The 20234-nt window shown below is 34.2% G+C and overlaps 4 protein-coding genes across 4 annotated transcripts; 2 read left to right on the plus strand and 2 right to left on the minus strand.

Annotated features, from left to right (window-relative positions):
• The first annotated feature begins 63 nt into the window (after positions 1-63).
• Positions 64-5104, plus strand: LOC140822018 (uncharacterized). Its single transcript, XM_073182743.1, has 12 exons — positions 64-433; positions 552-636; positions 1211-1341; positions 1446-1548; positions 1722-1736; positions 2207-2352; positions 2489-2684; positions 2987-3061; positions 3548-3664; positions 3878-3922; positions 4193-4291; positions 4931-5104. Exons 1-12 carry the CDS (start codon positions 114-116, stop codon positions 4949-4951), a joined length of 1353 nt encoding a protein of 450 aa, XP_073038844.1. The 5' UTR covers positions 64-113; the 3' UTR covers positions 4952-5104.
• A 2172-nt stretch (positions 5105-7276) lies between these two features.
• On the plus strand, positions 7277-10404 carry LOC140822037 (E3 ubiquitin-protein ligase AIRP2-like). Its single transcript, XM_073182763.1, has 5 exons — positions 7277-7523; positions 8035-8185; positions 8339-8405; positions 8499-8733; positions 9931-10404. Exons 1-5 carry the CDS (start codon positions 7435-7437, stop codon positions 10139-10141), a joined length of 753 nt encoding a protein of 250 aa, XP_073038864.1. The 5' UTR covers positions 7277-7434; the 3' UTR covers positions 10142-10404.
• LOC140822026 (internal alternative NAD(P)H-ubiquinone oxidoreductase A1, mitochondrial-like) lies at positions 10320-14238 on the minus strand. The gene is made up of 9 exons (XM_073182754.1): positions 14096-14238; positions 12708-13382; positions 12382-12595; positions 11954-12114; positions 11723-11788; positions 11481-11644; positions 11287-11401; positions 10878-11060; positions 10320-10784 (listed from the first exon to the last, which is right to left on the minus strand). The coding sequence occupies exons 2-9, from the start codon at positions 13290-13292 to the stop codon at positions 10629-10631; spliced, it is 1644 nt and encodes a 547-aa protein (XP_073038855.1). The 5' UTR covers positions 13293-13382; positions 14096-14238; the 3' UTR covers positions 10320-10628.
• Positions 14239-16556: 2318 nt separating this feature from the next.
• Positions 16557-19538, minus strand: LOC140824510 (endonuclease 1). The gene is made up of 9 exons (XM_073186089.1): positions 19346-19538; positions 18966-19146; positions 18436-18543; positions 18103-18158; positions 17913-17996; positions 17637-17732; positions 17393-17457; positions 17198-17271; positions 16557-16886 (listed from the first exon to the last, which is right to left on the minus strand). Exons 1-9 carry the CDS (start codon positions 19481-19483, stop codon positions 16762-16764), a joined length of 927 nt encoding a protein of 308 aa, XP_073042190.1. The 5' UTR covers positions 19484-19538; the 3' UTR covers positions 16557-16761.
• Positions 19539-20234: the final 696 nt, after the last annotated feature.

A 20234-nucleotide genomic window follows, 5' to 3' on the forward strand; every position in this document is an offset into this window, starting at 1 on the left:
ATTTTTAATTTTAATTAATTCCAGACGAATATTTTATACTAAATCAGAATTTATTTTAAGCCAATATTTGGCATCCGATTCCGAGCCCCTTGCCACTCTACTTAGGAGCTGAGATGAGTGCCGGTGGCGGTGGAGCTCAGGCGGCGCACTCGCTGGCGTTCAGGGTTATGAGGATGTGCCGCCCGACCTTCCACGTAGAGACTGCTACTCTCAAATTCGATCCCTGCGATCTTTTCTTTGGCGAAGACCTTTTTGACGATCCAATCGCGGCCTCTCACCTCCCTCGCCTTCTCACTAGTATTAATGTCGGCGGTCAGTCGAACAACTCCGCCATGGACGCAGCGGATCTCAGTTACCGGAGCAGGTTCCTCCTCAACGACCCTTCCGATTCCATTGGCCTTCCTGGCCTCCTGGTCCTCCCACAATCATTCGGGTATATTATTACCACAGTGACATACGCACTCACCTTCTTCATGTCTAAGCTTATACCAGTTTAATTCTATAGGAATGTGTGGCGAGCATCACTGTATTAATTGTTCTCGTGGTTGTAGGGCGATATATTTGGGGGAGACATTCTGCAGTTATATAAGTATCAACAACAGCTCCAATATCGAAGTTCGTGATGTTATAATCAAGGTCTAAAAGTTAATTTATGGTGAACCAAAGAATTGTAACTGAAGTTGTTTTCCTTTCGGCTGTGATTAATATTGATGTTGCAAGTAAGCTAAGTGATAAGGCCAAGTATTTATTTCTCTTTCGATGGTTAAGGTCAATTTGTATGGTTTCTATGCATGCACTATATGCTTGTTACAGCTTGTTACGGATGTGTCATTATGCTTCAGTGATGTATATATTCTCTTTATAATGCTATCAGTATCTATTGTATCATGTTGTCATCTTAATTTGTGTCTTTTCATATAAATTTAGAGGGATACGAGCATTCAGTCATAGTATCTAGATTTACTGACTTTTTCCTTTCCTCTCTTAAGAACTTTCAAATTGGAAACAATGATGGAGAAAATGTTCCAGAATATTATCCATGTCACAGTTCAAATCCATGATAAATCTTGTGAGAAACTTTAGATTCTTGTGTGCATGAGTTAGAACTGTCAACAGTGTATCAATCTGTTGGGAGACACTCTATCAAATCCTCTTTTACTTACTGCAACAATCTGAAGATAACTTAAATTGTGCAATTTTTTGTTGACAGGCTGAAATTCAAACAGAAAAACAGAGAATAATGTTGTTGGATACATCAAAATCACCCGTCGAATCAATACGTGCGACTGGAAGATATGATTTCATCGTCGAACATGATGTGAAAGAACTCGGTGCACACACGTTAGTCAATTTGGGGGATATATCTTAAATATTTCTCTCTGGATATTTTTAGTGATTGATAATATGTATTCTAATTTCAATGGTCGCATTTTTCTTATCTGTAGCTTGGTGTGCACTGCACTTTATAGTGACGGTGACGGTGAGAGGAAGTATCTCCCACAGTTTTTCAAGTTCATGGTTTCTAATCCCCTCTCAGTTAGAACAAAGGTACAAATTGTTCCAAGTCTCGCAATGTGCATCCCCACTGAAATATCTGACAATTTTCTTTAAAATATGTGCAAGGGGCAGAATGTCGTTTCTATTTGTATATTTTTATCTTGAAAATCGACTTAATTATTAAATTTTCAAATTAAGTAATAGTTACTCTACTTGTCATGCAGGTCCGGGTTGTGAAGGTAGGTTGATGTGTGATTATGGCTTATTAAGTGTAAGTTCGTGATCTTTCCTAGCAATTCATAATATGTTATTCTAGGAAACCACTTGTGTCATATAGTTCTTAGGCAGAATGGAATCTGCAAATGCATGACATACTGAATTTGTACCTGCTTTATTCTTGGTTACATTTCCTATGTATGATATGATGGGTCTTTGAAAAGTTTTAAAAGTATGATACTCATATTGTCCTCAAATATGATCCATATATCATGTCATATAGTTTGAGTCAGTTCTGGGAGCCCCACAATGGTGGCTGAGGCTACTTGAAATTTATACTCAGTTTTTCTCTGACCTATTTTAAGAGTTCATTGTAGCAGTAGATCATTCAAATGTGTATTTAATTTTTCAGGATGAGATGCAAATACTTGTAAATTAGAGGTATCCGCTGAGCTGCTTCCTTTCACGATCGTCTGATCGTCCTTCCTCTCAGGAAAACACTTTTTTGGAGGCTTGTATAGAAAATAATACAAAATCTAATCTGTACATGGACCAAGTTGAGTTTGAGCCGGCACATAATTGGACTGCAACAGTGCTCAAAGCTGATGGTCACCTTCCGGAACACAATCTATTGACAAGGTGATTTGGAAAATAATTCTAATTAATTCGCAATCTTGGTTTTTTGTTTTATCGTTTTTAAAGGTTTAAATTTATCCAACTTGATGTTGGCATCACCTTCTTTATAGTTATAGTGAATGCTAGATTGTTTTGGCAGAGAAGTGTTCAAGGAACCCATTCTCATTAGAGCTGGAGGAGGAATTTACAACTATCTCTATCAGTTAAGGTTGTCATCACAGGACAGTGCACGAGTGAAACTCGAGGGAAGTAATGTTCTTGGTAAGCTTCAGATAACATGGCACACAAATTTGGGTGAACCTGGTCGCCTGCAGACTCAAAATATTCTAGGAAATGTGAGTTGATTTTTTTTTTAATTGATTTTACTATAAAATGTTGACATGTATTGAATTCTATACCCCTGCTGACAGCTGAATAAGTTGTATCTGAAACGGAAAACATTATTTAAAATGAGAAATTGTCACTGATCTCTGATTCAATAATTAGAAGTCAACACGAATGGAATAGTCTATTGTAATTTGTGTTATTTAGGGTCTCAATACTTTGGTTTTGATGCGAAGGGCTGATTCAATAAAGTAGATTTCTTTAATTTCACATTTCTCTATTCTTATAGCTATTATTATTTACTCCCTTGCAGTCCATCACACGCAAGGAGATTGAATTGCAGGCTGTTGAGGTGCCTTCCGTCATTATCTTGGAGAAACCTTTTGTGGTAACCTCTACTTCTCTAGATATGGTTGTATGCATTTATTGAACTTCTTACTTAATCCATATTTGGTCCCTTTGTGAAGAGATATTTTTGTATCCTGATGTCCTCGTGCCTTTGCTATTTTTTAAATAATGACTTATGATCGGAGCTATTTTATTATGGCTAGAAGAAACAACATCCGTTACCTTTTGATCCTTCTGTAGGGTAAAGCTTGGATTTTTCCTTTGTTTTGGTTGGTAGTCACAGAATGTGCATTCCCACAGAAAAGTGTCCCTTAAGATTGTCCTTCTGATTATTAGAGTCTGCCTGTTAAATTATGTAAATAGTGGATTCAAGAGTGCTGATCACAACAGTGCCAGTGCCGAGTGAAATCGCTGCAATTTATATACTTTAGCCATGCACAAAACACACAGTATAAGTTATTTTTTTAATGCATGTGTTCACGATGCCTAAGCTTTAATCATTCACATCCTCGGTATCCTTATGTAGGCACGCTTGAATCTCGTAAACCAGACTGACAGAGTACTTGGCCCCTTTGAAGTGTGGTTATCAGAAAGTAATACACTTGATGAGAAAACAGTAATGGTCAATGGTCTTCAGACGATGGTGAGTGATTTAAAACAGCTTGATTTTATTTACAAACCTCTGTTCCAAACACTTGTTCCATCCTGAACATGAAATTGTTTTTGCACTTTCATCAACTCCTAGTACGGCTTCGTTGTTGATACATGTACTTCTTTAAAGATGCCTAAAATATCCATCAGGACTTTTTCAAGATATGAGATTGAATATTGTATGTATTTTCATACAATTTGTCAGACTCTTGGAGAGGTGCAAGCATCAAGCTCTTTGGAGTTCCAGTTGGTTAGTGTGTTCACTTTTTAATTTCTACAATTAACTTGATTTTTGCTTTAAACTTGTATTAATAAGCTAATGATGGGCATTGCCTTCTACAATAACTTGATTTTTGCTTTAAACTTGTATTAATAAGCTAACGATGGACACTGTCTTAATAAACATATAGACGATTCATATATTAAATAGAGAATAGAAAAGAAATTTTTTTTAAAACCACTGGAGTTGGATCGCTGGTCAATAATATCTTAATGATCTTTGTTCATTGTTTGCATGTAGAACTTAATCGCAGTAAAGAATGGGATTCAGAAAATCAGTGGCATTACGGTGCTTGATACGATAGAGAAGAAAACTTATGATTCTCTACTAGAACTGGAGGTTAGCTGTTTTCTTGGAGTTCCACACTACTATGTATTATAATGGCCATATGTGTGATCAATCTGACTGATTTTGAATTTGAGGCAGTCCTGTGGTTACACTAGTGCATCTTTATTTTGAACTCTATAATCTCATTTGGTCAGACGTTGAAATTAAGTCTAGTTAGATTTTTTGAGAAGATAGATGAAAGTATTTTGAAACAATTTTGAGAAAACATCTGGTTATGAATTTTGAGTTAATTGTGTGATATGCCAGAAGAAATGTGGTGGTGTAATGATTGTATGTGAAAGATGGAATATCACTATTATTGGTAGAATAGAAAGAAAGAAAATGATTGTGCGATCATGAGGTTTGAATGACCATTTTGAAGTGTTAAAATTAAGAAAAGCAAAGTCAGTTGAGTCCCAGTATCAAGAGTCCAGACAATCATTCACTGAATTTTTATAATCTTCAAACTCACTCAACAAGGCTCCCCAGAAGCAAAAATATTGTGATTTGGGTTTAGTTAGTCTTACTGGTGTGTATTTTCTCCGCCAGCTCCATGATCTGCGTGGAAACCATCGTTTTATATGATAAATTTTCTTTTTATCTTGTTTTTATGATGTACTGATGGACTATTATTCTTAATGCAATCTGCAGATATATGTTGATTCAGAGTGATAAACTGTTTACTGGTGGTGGAATATGTAGATCTCCATACTTGGTTGTGGGATTCTTTTGTGAAAGCACGAAGTTTCACAAACCCACTCTTGTTTTTGTTGTCGAAAGATGATTTTTTTATCTGAAAAATAAAATTATTTCAGCTTAGTTTGATTTAGTTGGCCAAGCTTTTTGGCCTACGGTACTGTTGTGTTTTTTTATTTATTTTTTCTCTTACATCGTAGAGGTACGGGGAAAAAAAACTCTATAATATAATTATTGAATAATGTTAATATATATATATATATATATATATATATATATATATATATATATATATATATATTTGTGTTCTTCAAAAAAAAAAAAAGATATATATATTTGTGTGACAAGAAATATAACAGCCGTTGTCGTGACATTTGACTCTAAAAGACTAATATTGATATATTTAAAAAGAGTATCCACTTTCAATGATAAATCCAATTAAATTGGGTCACAAATAAAAACTGATTCTGGAATATGCGTGCCGCCCTATATGTAACTGACTATGGGTCATAGGTGGAGATAACATGATTCTTAATTAATACACGTGCATCATTATTGATCATAGAATTACTGATCTAACACGAGTTTCAACTCATATTCATGCATAATTATAGACCATGTGCAATAGATTGGTCCAACATGAGTCGTAGTTTATGTTTATGCACTGTCACCTATACAATATTTCTTTCGAACTCAGGACTTCTAAATTTAGTATCTAGATTCTTAGAGTGTTGATATCAATTAAAACTATGATGAGTGACTAATAGTGACCACATGAATATAGGCTATAGCCATGATCGTTACATTAGTTGCTGGTGGGGTTTGTCTACATCTGAGATTAATGTGCTCCAATTAAGCTTGGCATTTAGTAAATAAATTGCCCATATGTAATAAGTATTTGTCGTGTTAATGTATAAATGATGCACTCCAGTGATCCAAAAGTAGTCATGTTTACAGATTTCAACATTTCGTTCTTAAAAATTTAATGTTTTGAATAGTTTTTTTTTTTTTTACATTTTCAATATTAAATTATATAAACTGTAGTCGACTATTTAAAAATTGTTTCAAGAGATCATTAAATATCATTTAATCAAAAGTTTGACAATCAACAAGACGCAAAAGGGGACCGAAAGCAGCCCAAGGCACAAAAGCATAATAAAGCAGTAAGTAAAAATACTATTATTGGTATATTATTATTATTATTATTAATACATATATTAATTTTTTATATAAAATATACTTATATAACAAATTCGGTAAGTTTCAGAGTCTATTTTATTTTTTTAACATAATATACAGCTTTAGTATTATATTATAATTAACTATTTCATGTTTTAGTTGTTTCAAAATTTAAAAAAAAAAGCTTTAATTAATTATAATGACAATTAACGTTTACCTAGTAATTTAAACAAAGGGATTATAAACTTATCGATAATTAATTAATAAGTATATATATATATATATATATATATTAATTAATATATATTAATGATTAATAGCGAGAGAGAGGAGCCACCGACCCACCCTTTGTCGAGTGGCATCTCCACTCCCAAAAACCCCACAATTCCACCCCATTTAAATAATTAAAAGAGAGTGGGACCGATATTTATGTCACCAGAAAATTGACTTGTAATAATGTATATTTTGATATTTTTATTAATTATTAATAATAATAATAGACAAGACAACCCAACAGCTGTACTATCAATCGTAAATTTGCAAATAAACATTTGCAAGTCTCCTTAAAAATTCCTGAAGTAATCTCAATTTTGAATCGAGTCATTTTTTATTCTATTTTCAAGGGATTTTTGGGTCCACTTTAACAATTTTTATAAAAAAAATTATAACATTGAAATTCATAACATATGTTAGGTAAAATCTTAGTTAACGTAGTAACATACAAACCATAAATCACACTCATCCACTATGTGCGGAAAAATCATTAAAAAATAATGTTAGTAAGAAGAATCGAACTAAAACTCACTTATTCTAGCAACTGAGTTGCAAGTTGTCTTTTCTCACGTACAATGATATTAATGACATGTATATTTTTTAAAGCTTACTAATGGCATAATTTAGATAGTTAATATATTGTTTTCATTTCGAATTTTTTATATAAAAAAATTGATAATATATTAAAATAATAATCAAAATAAATTTTGTTTAATAAAAACGAAGGTGGATAATGCTGACTGACATAATATGTCAGACACCTCCGAATTGAGACAAGTCAATATCAGTCAGGATTTTCCTTGGAAATTTTGTAAAGTGAATAAAACAAAATTTTAATAAATAATCATTAAGAAATATCTCTCAACCTTTTCCTTTTCCTTCTCCTTTTTTCTCTGCAGCAGTTGTTTTTTTTTTTTTGGCTTCAAATTTCATCCGCTGGGGGATGATTCTTTGAGATAGAGGAAGGAGTAGAATTGTTTGGAAGAGTGGAGTGTTTGTTGGAGGAGATGTACGTAGGCGGCGTAAGTCCAACGCGGAAGTCTTTCAAGGATTCGCTCAAATTGCTTGAAGCTGATATTCAGCATGCTAATACTCTGTATGTGATTTTTCTGTCTCTGTTTTTTTTTTTATTAGTCTTTGCCTCGCAGAAGTAAATAAATTGACGATCAGTCCTTTTTTTTTTCCCTGTTTTTCCTTTAATTTTGACGGGGTTTCTTGTTTTCTTCGATATTTTTTGCAATTTTCCTTTCTGTGATTGATCAGAATTTCTTTTTATACGTTTGATTTTAAGGACTCTGGTTTTGCAGTTTGAATTATGAAAGTTTTTAATGGAAGGATAGAGTGCTTGATTGTGTTGAGAGTTAATCAAACGAGCACCGACTATTGATTTTGAGCATTTAACTTGTCTGCTTGGAGTGTATAAAGTTGTATTCTGATTTTGCGAAAATTTGCTTATTGATTATGTTGATTAGTAATAGGAACCTCAGAGGTTAACTGAGCTTGCCAAATGGTGGTTGTATGGAAAGGCTCGTGATTTATCCTTTTAAACTTCATAATTTTATGCTAGCATGTAATATGAAATTTTGAAAAATTTCGGGACATTGCAGTGCATCTGATTTCCCATGCGAGTACGATGGTGCCTGCCTACAAATGAGAATGTCGTACAGTCCGGCAGCTCACCTTTTCCTTTTCCTAGTACAGTGGACTGATTGCCAACTAGCTGGTGCTCTTGGACTTTTAAGAATCCTGATATACAAGGCAAGTATTTTTTTAAAATGCCCTGCTGCATTCGTGCATGTTTGTTTTCTCCAATTAGTGGCTGGAACTGGTCATGGCACAAACATACGTATTTTCCTTGACGAATTTCCACTTTGTTTTGCTGGCAATTAGATTGACTGCATTATGTCACAGGTGTATGTTGATGGCACCACCACTATGTCCACTCATGAGAGAAAAGCGAGCGTCAGAGAATTCTATGGTAAGCTTTTTTTTTCTTGCAGATTAAGATTATTTTACTGGAAAGGCCTTTAGTGACTGGTGGAATCTGATTTCTGGTGTGTTTGGTGGTCAGCTGTTATTTATCCCTCTTTATTGCAACTTCAAAGTGGTGTCACTGATTCAGAAGAAAAAAAGCAAAAAGCTGTTTGTTTTGAGAGATACCGGAGAAGGGATGAAGATGATCATAGTTATTACTCTGAAATAGATATTGAAAGGGAAGAAGAATGTGGAATTTGCATGGAGATGAACAATAAGGTAGTCTTACCGGGATGCAACCACACCATATGCCTGAAATGTTATAGAGACTGGTATTCTTTCCGCCTTTTCTTCCATCCCTATTTCTTGCGTGCATGTAAAATCAGACTAGTTATTGTTGGAGTCTCTACAATTTCTTTGTGCTGGAAATATCTTTCATTGAATGATCAAATTTAATGGCCTCGATATACTTACATCTGTGATATCTAAGAAATTGCATGATTCAAGTCATGAAAACACAGCATCACTTCTAATTTCTTTGCCTGTATGTTTTCACATGTCTATTCAGTGCTTAATCTTCTGACTGAGAAAATTTTGTGTTTGCTTTTAACAAAACTGGAGAACTGTTATAAGGAAAATGTAAGAAAACAAAGCATGCTCTGTCACAGTATTCCGTAGTAAATGTGCACACGATGCCGTAAGAGACATTTGAGACCTCAGGTTAATTACACTTCATCTGCATGCATCTTACTTTAGTGGCACCAAACTGACCAGATGCTTTTAGGTTTGTGCTTGGGATCTGGTTACGTGAGTGTTTTTGTATTGTTCTGGCATTGATGAACTGTTGGAGATACAAGAATTAGGAGACGGCTAGGATACAGTATATCTAGAAGGTTTCTTTGTGGGAATGACGCATGGACCTGCATAGTCTTTTCAAAGTTACTCCTGGAGGGAAAAGGCTATCAATGTCACAGGGGATGGATGATTTTTCATCATGTTGTTCCATCTTGCTGTCCTTGAATCTTAATTGACTGTTTATTTTTTGTGGCTCTACATAATTTGGAGTGTTTATTCAACATGCCAATTTTTTACTACAGCATTTATCGTAGTACAGATGTTTTCAAAATGTACATGCTTCGCATGGAAAATGATGTGCTTCAAATCGAGTGATTCTAAATGTTGGCCATAACATACAATTACCAAAACCAATACGTTCCACGGATATTTTACTATTAGTATATTTTTTTAATGTCAATATTTATTAATTCTCTCTGTTTCATGGAATGAGTTGAGTTGTGCTGTATTTTTTATTTTTTTAATTATTGAATACTTTCATTCATACATTCGCAAAAATTATACGTTGTAATTGAGTCTTTTGTCGGGTTTCTGCAGAATCTTGTGGCAATGCCAATTGCCACCTTGCATGGTGACTTAAGTATCATACTAATGTTTGTTCAAATCACGTGTGTTGTAATCCTTTTATGTTCATTTTATTGTGGTTAATAACAAGAAAGGTCTTACTGGTGCAGGCGTGCTAGATCAAAATCATGCCCCTTTTGCCGTGGCAGCTTGAAGAGAGTAAACTCTGGTGATCTATGGGTATATTTGGAGAGCAAGGATGTGATTGACATGAGGACTATAACAAAGGAGAATTTGAAGAGGCTGTTCATGTATATTGAAAAGTTACCTCTTATTATCCCTGATACCCTTTTATACGATTATGATACGCATGTGAGGTAATTAACCAACCTCTTCTTTGAAGCCCATATGCCATCAAATATTAGTCGTTATCTCGATCTCGTGGTCAATAATAGTCAACGTAAATAAAATTTAGAGACTTCTGTGGTTCATTCCACCTGTTACAAGAAAAACCGAGCCTTGATCAATGGCAGACGTTTAAGATCATATGGAAATGGCGTAGGTAAATATATTTGTTGCCTTAAAATTCAAAAGGTCTTGTACAGTTTGATGTTTGCTCATTGAATAAATAACATAATTTCTAATATTTTGCTCAGTTGCTGCGTAAAATAGAAAAATATTATGCTCCATGATGAAACGAAAGGAATCTGGGTTCCATAATTTTCTAGATCTATATGTGTGTTTGTGTTTTCTTTTTCTTCTTTTGGTTGAGAGGTTCGTAGTTTCTTGGAGGCAGTAGGTGTAGTTCACATATCCAGTCCTGTCAAATTTAGGACGCAAGTTTGGATATTTCTCTGATTGGTGGTAGCTACCCGATCCTTGCATTATCCCTGCCAAAGACTAGTGTTGTTGCCCAATTCACAGCCACGTAAAATCTGTTCCTCCAACTAAGAACTCGAGTTAGGTAAGCAGAGCGCCAAATCAACCAGCTTACAAATCCGGCTAGCGATAGACCTTTTACATCCTGTCAAATATATTTGTGCTAGCATTTTGTAAGAACTATAGCTATAGCAATTGAACATCTGGTAGAGAAGGACAAAACGATGACTCGACTTACCTTGGATTGACGTAGATCAACGAGTGCCTTGTATCGCCCCACCGATGCCATGCTTCCAAGATGTCGGTACACAAATGGATCCCCTAGAGCCGTATCTTTCATGGAGAAAGCCTTGCCCCAATCCTGTGTTCTTCCCATTCTGTTAAATAACTCAACCAGGAATTTTCCTTCCCGTTCCGCAACCTATTTTAAAAACATTAGATTCCTGCTCGGCTTTCTTGAATGAAATCTAGCGATCCTATGTTAATTCTCTGATTGAAATTATAACTTCCTTACCCAAATTAAAAAGATAATTTAACACCGAGTCATATTAATCATATGGGCATTTTGCAATCACGTTTTTTTTCCCATTTATGAACCATGGATCAAATCATTAGAAACATTCAAATTACATGAACGGAATTGGAACCTGAGCTAGAGCTGGAAGCACTGGTCTCCCAGTATGTTCAAGAAAACCAGCACAATCCCCCATGGCAAAAACATCTTCCACCGACGGAACTCTCAGCCATTCATCCACACCAATCCTATAAGACCCAGAAAATATACGTACGTATGTATATGCACATAATACTAGACCCAAAACAAGAAATAAATAGACTATACCTTCCTCCTGGAGACTTGGGCAGATCCAATGACTTGACAAACTGAGAGGGACCAACCCCAGTGGACCAAACAAGGAGGCCGTAAGGAACATCACTTCCATCGCTAAGAACTATCTTATTCGGATGAACCTCTTTCACGACACCGCGTACAAGCCGTACTCCGCACTAAAATACACTTACTACTACCGATCAAATTGAAACTATCTCAACGATTTATTTGAAAGAAACCTGATTTTAAGGTACCTTTGTCAGGTGCTTTGTTGCATATTGCCGTAATCCAACATCAAAAGACGATAAAATCTCGTTTGCCTGTTAAGAAACAGAAGTTGGCACAAAATGTATGAACATCTAATGATGGTCAAACAGGGTAAATTGGTATTGTGGTATAAAATATAAAAGCACAAAATTATTTTTTGCTTCAAAGTGCAATTTCCCAGATTTAGTATGACATGATATATACTGATCGATAGGTACCTCAATCAATGTGACACGAATGTAATTCTTGACATGAGAATATCTCTGCCTAACATCTCTGATTATAAAATCACTCAATTCTCCACTGAACTCAACTCCGGTAGGTCCACCTCCGATCACAACAAAATGCAAGAGCCGTTCCTTCTCTTCTTCTGACATGCCTGTAAAAATGCAAATCTATTTCATCTCTCTCTCTCTCTCTCTCTCACACACACACACAGGCATATGTATGTATACTGTGAATCCAAAAATATAATGTTTATGAGACCATTCAATTAAATAATGGCACTCTTGCATCGTCCATTGAAAACAATGGTTCTTGGTGTGATCCATGGGAAACGTTCTTCAAGATTTAATATTTGAAAAGATTCGAGAAAAGGGGTTCATTTGTTGGGGTAAAAAAGTTGGTGATTCTGTAAAATAGTCACCTGGATTTTCGGAGAGCATCAGATTGAGGAGAAGCTTCTTCCTAATCTCCTGGGCTTGACTCACCTCCCGCAGGAAAAAGGCATGTTCTTTAACACCCTTTATGCCAAATGTCAATGGGTCAGCTCCGGAAGCAATCACGAGCTTGTCATATGAAACACTAAAACGGTAAGATTCATTATCAAGTCCACCAGCATCGACGGTCTTGCAATACACCTGTTTTGGTAGGCCCAAAATCATGCAATAGATTCAAAAGATGCTCAAACGTAATGAGGAAATCAAACAAGAGTCGGCTGAATCACCATATGAATTATAGACAACTACTTACTTCATGCTTTTCCGTGTCGATGCTATTGCATGAAGCAAGGAAGAAATACGAATTAGGATCCTTTGACAATGCAGTTTGTATCCGGCTAACTGGTTCCGCTACAGAACGGAATTCCAGCGTTCCAACACAAGTTGAGGCAAGCAAAGGAGTGAAGACCATATGATTTCTCGGTGAGATGCAAACAACATCATATAACTTAGTGTCGAGGCCTTTGAGGAATCTACATGCGGCCCATCCGCTACCCATAACAACTACTCGAGGCTTTTGGCCTGGCTTTGTGGCTTCAAGTGTAGGATACTTGATGCTTTCATATTCTGAATCAGACTCTTCTACCACACTTTGTGCATGAGCAAATTGATATTGAGGAGTCGTTCTAATTCCCCTTCTTCCATAATTTATACCAGATGGTTGTTTAAGATTCGACAGATAAAAAAAGTAGCCACCTACTGTAAAGTTTTCGGTGAGAGGTGAGTGAGGTTTGGGAGCCGAGACACCCTCACTGAGTATATCCCTCTTACCAGAATAATTTCCGATGAGTCCACCCGATCGTCCGAAACCATTTCTCGATATTCTTGAAAATGCCATTTGGAGTATCAGTCACAAGCACCACCACTCTTGAAGTAACTTGTGATTAGAACAGGTTGAATTGCTTTATTTTCTTGAAAGCAGGCCAAACTGCAACATATTTGTGCGATGATTAAGGAAACTGAAAACCTTAAGTAGGAAGACAAAATCAACTTCTCCAATCAATTTGGAGAAGCAGAGACAAGGCCCTTAAACAATTTCGGTTTAAATTAGGTATCTATTGTTTCGAAACAAGACAACTAAAGTTTCTGACTTTATGTGGACAGAAGACAAGACAGGCCTAAAATTGGCCGTAAACTATAGGCAGATTCAAGAAAATACTCCTTGTAAATCTCTAATAAAAGGATCTATTACCAAGACACGGTGTCAGGTAAATTCTTGCCTCATTAAGCATGCGTAATTTAGCTGTCACTTCCATTTCAATTATGGCAATAGTTTTGTCACGAGACGTAGACGGATAGGACGGTTGCTAACATCAAATGAACAAATCTTTGAATGCATGTGATAAAATTCTTGAATATAGCTCCTGTTTTGTCCTACTTTTGGCATACATGTTTAACCTAATCTGAAGAAAAAGATCAAGAAAACAGAGCATGACTCAAGAAATTATCCCCTCAAGTCATGCATACAAAAACTAGAAAATGAACATCAGCATCAAACTTCTGCAGAGACGATTAAGGCTCATGACTAGAGCAGAAACCAATAACAATAAACATAATAAATGCAAAACAAAAAATAAAACATAAAACGGATTCTTTTTTTCTTTGGATATTGACAGTGAGGAGGTAGAGATCTTTCTTTACCTTCGGCTCTCGTCAATGGTGGATTAGTGTGTGTGAAGTTGCTTTTTTGTGAGCAGTGAGAAGGGTTTAAGCGAAGGGTTTTGGTAGGGAGAAACAAAAGCACGTTTCCTAGATCTGCTGAATCTCTACCTTTGCAATAAATCGTGAAAATAATATTATTTTATTTCTATTTTGAACAAAAAAAAGAGAGAAAAAAAAGCATATTCCTTGGGGGCAAATTGTCCAAAAACCGGACAAAAACTCTTATAATGATATCACGAATTAGTTTTGTGAGTCGAGTTTCATATTCAACCTGATTCATTACAAATATTACTTTCACTCTTATAGACAAGTCTGACATTCTCACATAGTAAATCTATGACATCATTTTACATAAATAAATCATCGAGACAACCTCAAAAGCTTATTATATTAGTTTTTAGTACTATTATCTAAAATGACAAATATTTGATTTCAAGAAATTGTCGTGCGCCTCCTCATGCAGTGGTTATGAAGCATGTCAATTCGTCATCTTTATTATTTATATATGTTTTAAAAATTCAATTTTGTGTTATCTACACTCTACTTCATGTGTAAAATATGTATCAAATTTATTTACATATGAAGTGAAAAATTAGAAGAAATGAAGCGTAAATATATCTCTTTTTAAAAAATAGTATTATATTAGGTTTACTAAAACAAATGGTTCGACAATTTACAAATTTCTAATAGAAAATTATTTCAAAATCTCAAGTTTTTCTAATTGAAATATTTTTTTTAGAACAAATATGTCAATATATAGAACACTTGTTGCAATTTTTCCTAATTTTAAACGTTTAATTTCATGATTGATGCTTGATTATTGGAGAGTCTTTGACTTTGCTTCCGTGTTCGTAATCTGTCTTAAACCCCAAGTTGCCTGTTTTAAGGAAACCCCATGTCTAAAGTTTTATTAATACTGGTGTATTTGTTCAAGCATTACGTATGTATACCATTTTTTTTTTCTAATTAATTTGATTTATAATAAAATAAGGGTAGTATCATAATTGTAGAAACTAGTGAGGAGTCATAATATAATTTGAGATATGTAATACTGAAAATAAGTCGCAATACAATTTTGTGAAAAATTGTTGGAACTAGGGCAATTTGGGAACAAAATTTCAGTATTTTTTTTGCACAAAAACTCTCGTGAGACGGTCCCACGGATCAATTTCGTGAGACGGGTCTCCTATTTGGATCATCCATAAAAGAGTATTACATTTTATGCTAAGAGTGTTACTTTTTATTGTGAATATCGTTAGAGTTGACCCGTCTCATAGATAAAGATCCGTGAGACCGTCTTACAAGAGACATATTCTTTTTTTTAATATAATATAGATAATAAAATATATTGCATTCATAAAAAGATTTATTGGATTTTTTTATACAATTGAAAACATTTTATTTTTGAAACAAAAAATTAAAATGGCAAATTCGGCAAGTTTTGTATATATATAATATATCCCATCTCATTCCCAAGCAATCCATCTTTTATGAATTTGTTTTCATTATTTTGTGGCGCAAAATAATGTTTGTTCGTCCAATCTTAATTCTTTGGCACAAATTTACGTAATACTATTTCGATTAAATAAGAATTCTTTGATTTTATTTCTTTGAAAAATATATAAATATTTTAACACGTCTCCTCAAGTTGTGTTTGGATTAGACGATCTTAGAAGTATTTGAATGAAAGATTGGAAATAACTCCGTTTAAAACTCGAAAATAACTAATTGTATTTGAATCCATTGTCACATTGATTTCGCTAAACAAACCAATAAATTTGTTCTTATGAATTTGGAATCTGTAAATTTAAATTCATTCATCCAAATGCAACACCTTAAATATTTTGAATTCCAAACTAATTTTTATTAACATTCATGATTTGATGGAGATGCGCCTTTTTCTTGGCCGACACTTGAAAATATTTAACTTCAATGTCAGAACATATGAACCATGAGTATACGTTTCCAAAGTTGTTTTTATTGGCAAAAACTTGTGTGAGACGGTCTCACTCGTCATATTTTGTGAAACAAATCTTTTATTTGTGTTATTCATGAAAAAATATTATTTTTTATGCTAAGAGTATTACTTTTTATTGTGAATAAATATCGATATGGTTGACCCGTCTCACAGATAAAGATTCGCGAAATCGTCTAATAAGAGACTTACTCTTTCATTTTTGCTTGTTGAAAGTCACTATTTAAGGAAAAATGGCTTAAAACTCGTGCAATTTACATATTGTAATGAATCATTTTTTCTCCATGTATCATACCTACAAAAATTCAATGTATTTTTTTACACACAATTTAGTTCTATGAATAAATCCTTTTGATAAATGTGTGACTAATTAATGGTATAATCGAGCTCGAATAACATCCTATTCGGCATCGACCCGTCAATGAAAACAAACATTTGAACTTTGTGAAATCAAAATCTTGAATAAAAAATGCAAGGGATTTTGCTCATGATTCCTTCTTGTTAATCTCTTTGCAAAGGATTATTTTATACCACGTATCGAACGGTATATATTAGATCAAATGGACCTTGAAAATTAATAATTTTATAAAGAACCTTGAACATTAACTAAATAATAATTACATCAAGAAATACCTAATGAATGAATGCCTTGACAATGATAGAGCTAGGACTAAATTGCAGGCATGGGATCTTGTAGAGTATCACCAAAAATATGGTTCAAAATCATGGCTAGTCGGACTCCTCCTTGAGCTATTCGTTTCATTACAATTGACATTCTTGAATTAAAATACTTTTCTGCATTTCGAAATAAAATCGAATAAGAAAAAAATTATAACCGATGCTCGGAACACCGTGGATAAATTTATTTTTTTTCCCCAAGAATCATATTCACAAATGTATAAACTAATGCTGAATATAGGTTAGTGTTAGTTATCCTACAGCAGTTGGATAAAATCCTCGAGAGTTGCATATATGGACTTATACAATATCCTCCCCCTTGAAATAACTTTTTAGGGTTGAGTTAAGTCAAAGTCTCAATCTTATCAATTAAGAATGTAAATTAAACCGTGTTTATCAATAATGTATTTCAGTTGATATTTTCTTACCGGAAAGAGTGTCTCCTGATTCAACACCTTTGTATCCGCTTTGGCAAGCTATATTAATACTCTCGGAGGCATACCTAAGCATGTATTAATTCAAACATTTTAACGTGAAAAAATAACCATAAATTTGATTTATTTCAATTTTTTTTAAAAAATAATTTATGTTTGTTTGAATTTGAATGATTAACGAGAACCCACTTGTTGACACAAGGGAAAAGATCAGTACAATCCATCCATGAGCTAACATCATCTGACCAGATTCCCTGTTTGTCTCAATTTGATCCAAAATGTTGAATTAGACAATATTAAGAAATTAACCCCAAAAAAACCGATTTAATTAATTTTTTGAGAAATTATATAAAATATAAATATATTTTTTCATTTAAAGTCCACGAGTAATATATATTGCATGGCCATGGAATCTACCATTAAGTGAACTTACATGAGTAAAGTTTCTTTTGATGTCTTGTTGGAGAAGGTTAATGTCCTTTCCATAGTAATCAGCTGCAGCTGTAAGAATTATTTCTCTGTCCCAAACCTAAATAAAAATCAACCCATGGCAATTAACCGGGCTTTAATTTCCTCCCGTATATAAGATTTTAATCATAAACCGTATCACTAGCTGTAATTTTTAGTAAAATGGTATCTTCTGTGCAACAAATAATCGATTTAGAGGCATGGAAGACAGAATTTTTGGACGATATATTTATGTACTTACATGGTGCAGATTAGACTTGTGCCTGAACCAACGCAAGTTAATGGTGTTTCCTCCTCCATCACTTGTGAATCCAACGTGCATTGGCTATATCATATGAACATTTATTAATCGTTAAAAAAAATCGATCGAAAACGCTACACGACTTTGGGCTAATCACCAAAATTTTCATGGTTTAATCATGTATATTTACCTGATGGATATCTCCCATGAAATGTGCTAAGAACAATAAGGCTTCTGTCATATTATCTGTTTCGTACCAAAAAAAAAAAAAAAAGAATCGTGAGATTCAATAATTCCTTCTTATTTATTTAAGATTTGTTTTGTAAAGTTGAGTTACAATATACAATTTTCATGTTTTACACGTAACTTATTTTGAATTTAGCACTTCTTTTTTGGTATTATATTATCAAAATCATTTTTCCGATCAATTATCAACTAACATCGTACTGTTAACATATGCATATTAGTGTGTGTGTGTATATATATATATACATATACATAATTAGAAGAAAAATGATCTTACGGCGGCGATCAGATGTTCCATGCCTGTAATGTGAGAGCTGGTTGGTGAAATTTCGTATGGCTCCCGCAACACACATATCCTTAACTCCATGTGAATCGTGGCAGTCCCCTTTCATTTTGGATGATATTATATGATCAATATATATATATCTTATACGTATATTCAGGGATGGAGCCACCCCCAAAGACAAATCCGTCGCTAAAATTTTTGAATTTATTAAAAATTTTAACTCATAACCCACACTAAAAAAACGGATGGATTAGCGACAGTTTTAATCAATCCGTCGCTAAAACGACGACGGTTTAGTTATAACCGTCGCTATATAGCAACGATTGCGTACAAACCGTCGCCGATTGGCGACGGTTTGATCAAAACCGTCGCCGATCTGTTTGGAAGAGCCGTCGCTAGTAGGGACGCTTAGATATCTATCCGTTGCAATTAGCATTTAGCCATGCCTCTAATTATTTCCTGGCTACGTCCCTGTGTATATTGCACAGAAAGTAATGTAATTATAGATAAAATATATATACTTTGATAATTAAAATTGCAAGCTTGATCGGGGGTGTCGATGAAGTGAAGTGGGCTGGTCCAGCGGTACTTGTACCAGTGCCTGACTTGGTCCGGCCACACGCACAGCGCCGATAAATCGCCGTCCGCATAGTCTGGTAACAACATTTTCACCGCAGTATCTGCTTCTGGATCTAGCAATTCCTGTTCATTGTTTTTTTTAAAAAAAAATCAATTCATTTTCAAGAAAATTGTATAAAAGGTTTTATTTCGAAACACGGGATAATTCCACCCTAAAAGATATCATTAAATTCGATATTATTATATTTAGTTTACTTTAATTTAAATTTAAACAAGCTAATTAAGGTACCACCACCTTGTAAACATAACAAAAATAATGTACCTGTGCAATCTTGCATGTCATGGCATGCCCTTCTTTGCTCCACCCTTCAACAAACGGTTCATAAACAAAACAAACACAAAGACAGTATATGAAAAAGAACACAAACATTTGTCTTAAAATTCTCAATAATTCTCCCATTATTGGAACTTCAATTTTCGTCCAATCTTCAATTTCAAACAATAAATTGATTACTCTTCATCACGGCTTACACACACATATACACACACACACACACACAATGCTTACAAGCAAAATATTCTACCATTTTAAGTTACTCTTTTATGAGTAGTCCAACAAGATATAAGCAAGATATAGTTGGCATGTATATATCGCATCGAAAAAAATAAAAATTTTGAAAATTAGAAGTTATCGACACACACAATGCTTACAAGCAAAAAATTCTACCATTTTAAATATCGATTTAAAATTATCATGCTTTATTTATGTATTTATAAATATATTTTATTACTTATAAGAATTTTAACCCTAAAAAGATTAATAAGAATTTTATAATGAGCATTGAGCAATGATTGCGACGAATAATATATATATATATATATATATATATATATATATATATATATATATATATATATATATATATATATATATATATATATAAACACACATTCAATCAAAGGCTTGAAGTTAGCTTCTTCTTTTTTTCCTTCTTTTGGACATGCAGGTGTGAAAACCTTGCGGTTGGCCAAGGCAAACAAGGAGAAGATGGTGGAAGTACATGGAAGATGATAACAGATGGTCGGCAGATGGTCGGCGCGTCCCGCTTACTAGTCGGCGCGTCCCGCTTACTAGTCGGCTCGTGCCGCTTACTAGGCACATGGATCTGATCAAGAATCGTCGTTGGGCGGAAGAGTTGAACCTGCAAACC

Source organism: Primulina eburnea, chromosome 2 (assembly GCF_022965805.1).
Source record: "Primulina eburnea isolate SZY01 chromosome 2, ASM2296580v1, whole genome shotgun sequence".
Lineage (NCBI taxonomy): Eukaryota > Viridiplantae > Streptophyta > Magnoliopsida > Lamiales > Gesneriaceae > Primulina > Primulina eburnea.

Excerpts from the sequence above, each read along its gene's own strand:
- LOC140822018 (XM_073182743.1), top strand. The coding sequence starts at position 114 with ATGAGTGCCGGTGGCGGTGGAGCTCAGGCGGCGCACTCGCTGGCGTTC. Across the intron at positions 2,685-2,986 it reads CTCAAAATATTCTAGGAAAT|TCCATCACACGCAAGGAGAT; the intron begins GTGAGTTGATTT and ends ACTCCCTTGCAG. Across the intron at positions 3,923-4,192 it reads GCTCTTTGGAGTTCCAGTTG|AACTTAATCGCAGTAAAGAA; the intron begins GTTAGTGTGTTC and ends GTTTGCATGTAG.
- LOC140822037 (XM_073182763.1), top strand. The coding sequence starts at position 7,435 with ATGTACGTAGGCGGCGTAAGTCCAACGCGGAAGTCTTTCAAGGATTCG. Across the intron at positions 7,524-8,034 it reads ATTCAGCATGCTAATACTCT|TGCATCTGATTTCCCATGCG; the intron begins GTATGTGATTTT and ends GGGACATTGCAG. Across the intron at positions 8,186-8,338 it reads TAAGAATCCTGATATACAAG|GTGTATGTTGATGGCACCAC; the intron begins GCAAGTATTTTT and ends ATTATGTCACAG.
- LOC140822026 (XM_073182754.1), bottom strand. The coding sequence starts at position 13,292 with ATGGCATTTTCAAGAATATCGAGAAATGGTTTCGGACGATCGGGTGGA. Across the intron at positions 11,789-11,953 it reads TTCGTGTCACATTGATTGAG|GCAAACGAGATTTTATCGTC; the intron begins GTACCTATCGAT and ends GTTTCTTAACAG. Across the intron at positions 11,645-11,722 it reads CAACAAAGCACCTGACAAAG|TGCGGAGTACGGCTTGTACG; the intron begins GTACCTTAAAAT and ends AGTGTATTTTAG.
- LOC140824510 (XM_073186089.1), bottom strand. The coding sequence starts at position 19,483 with ATGGGAGAATTATTGAGAATTTTAAGACAAATGTTTGTGTTCTTTTTC. Across the intron at positions 19,147-19,345 it reads TGACATGCAAGATTGCACAG|GAATTGCTAGATCCAGAAGC; the intron begins GTACATTATTTT and ends AACAATGAACAG. Across the intron at positions 18,159-18,435 it reads TGGAACATCTGATCGCCGCC|ATAATATGACAGAAGCCTTA; the intron begins GTAAGATCATTT and ends GGTACGAAACAG.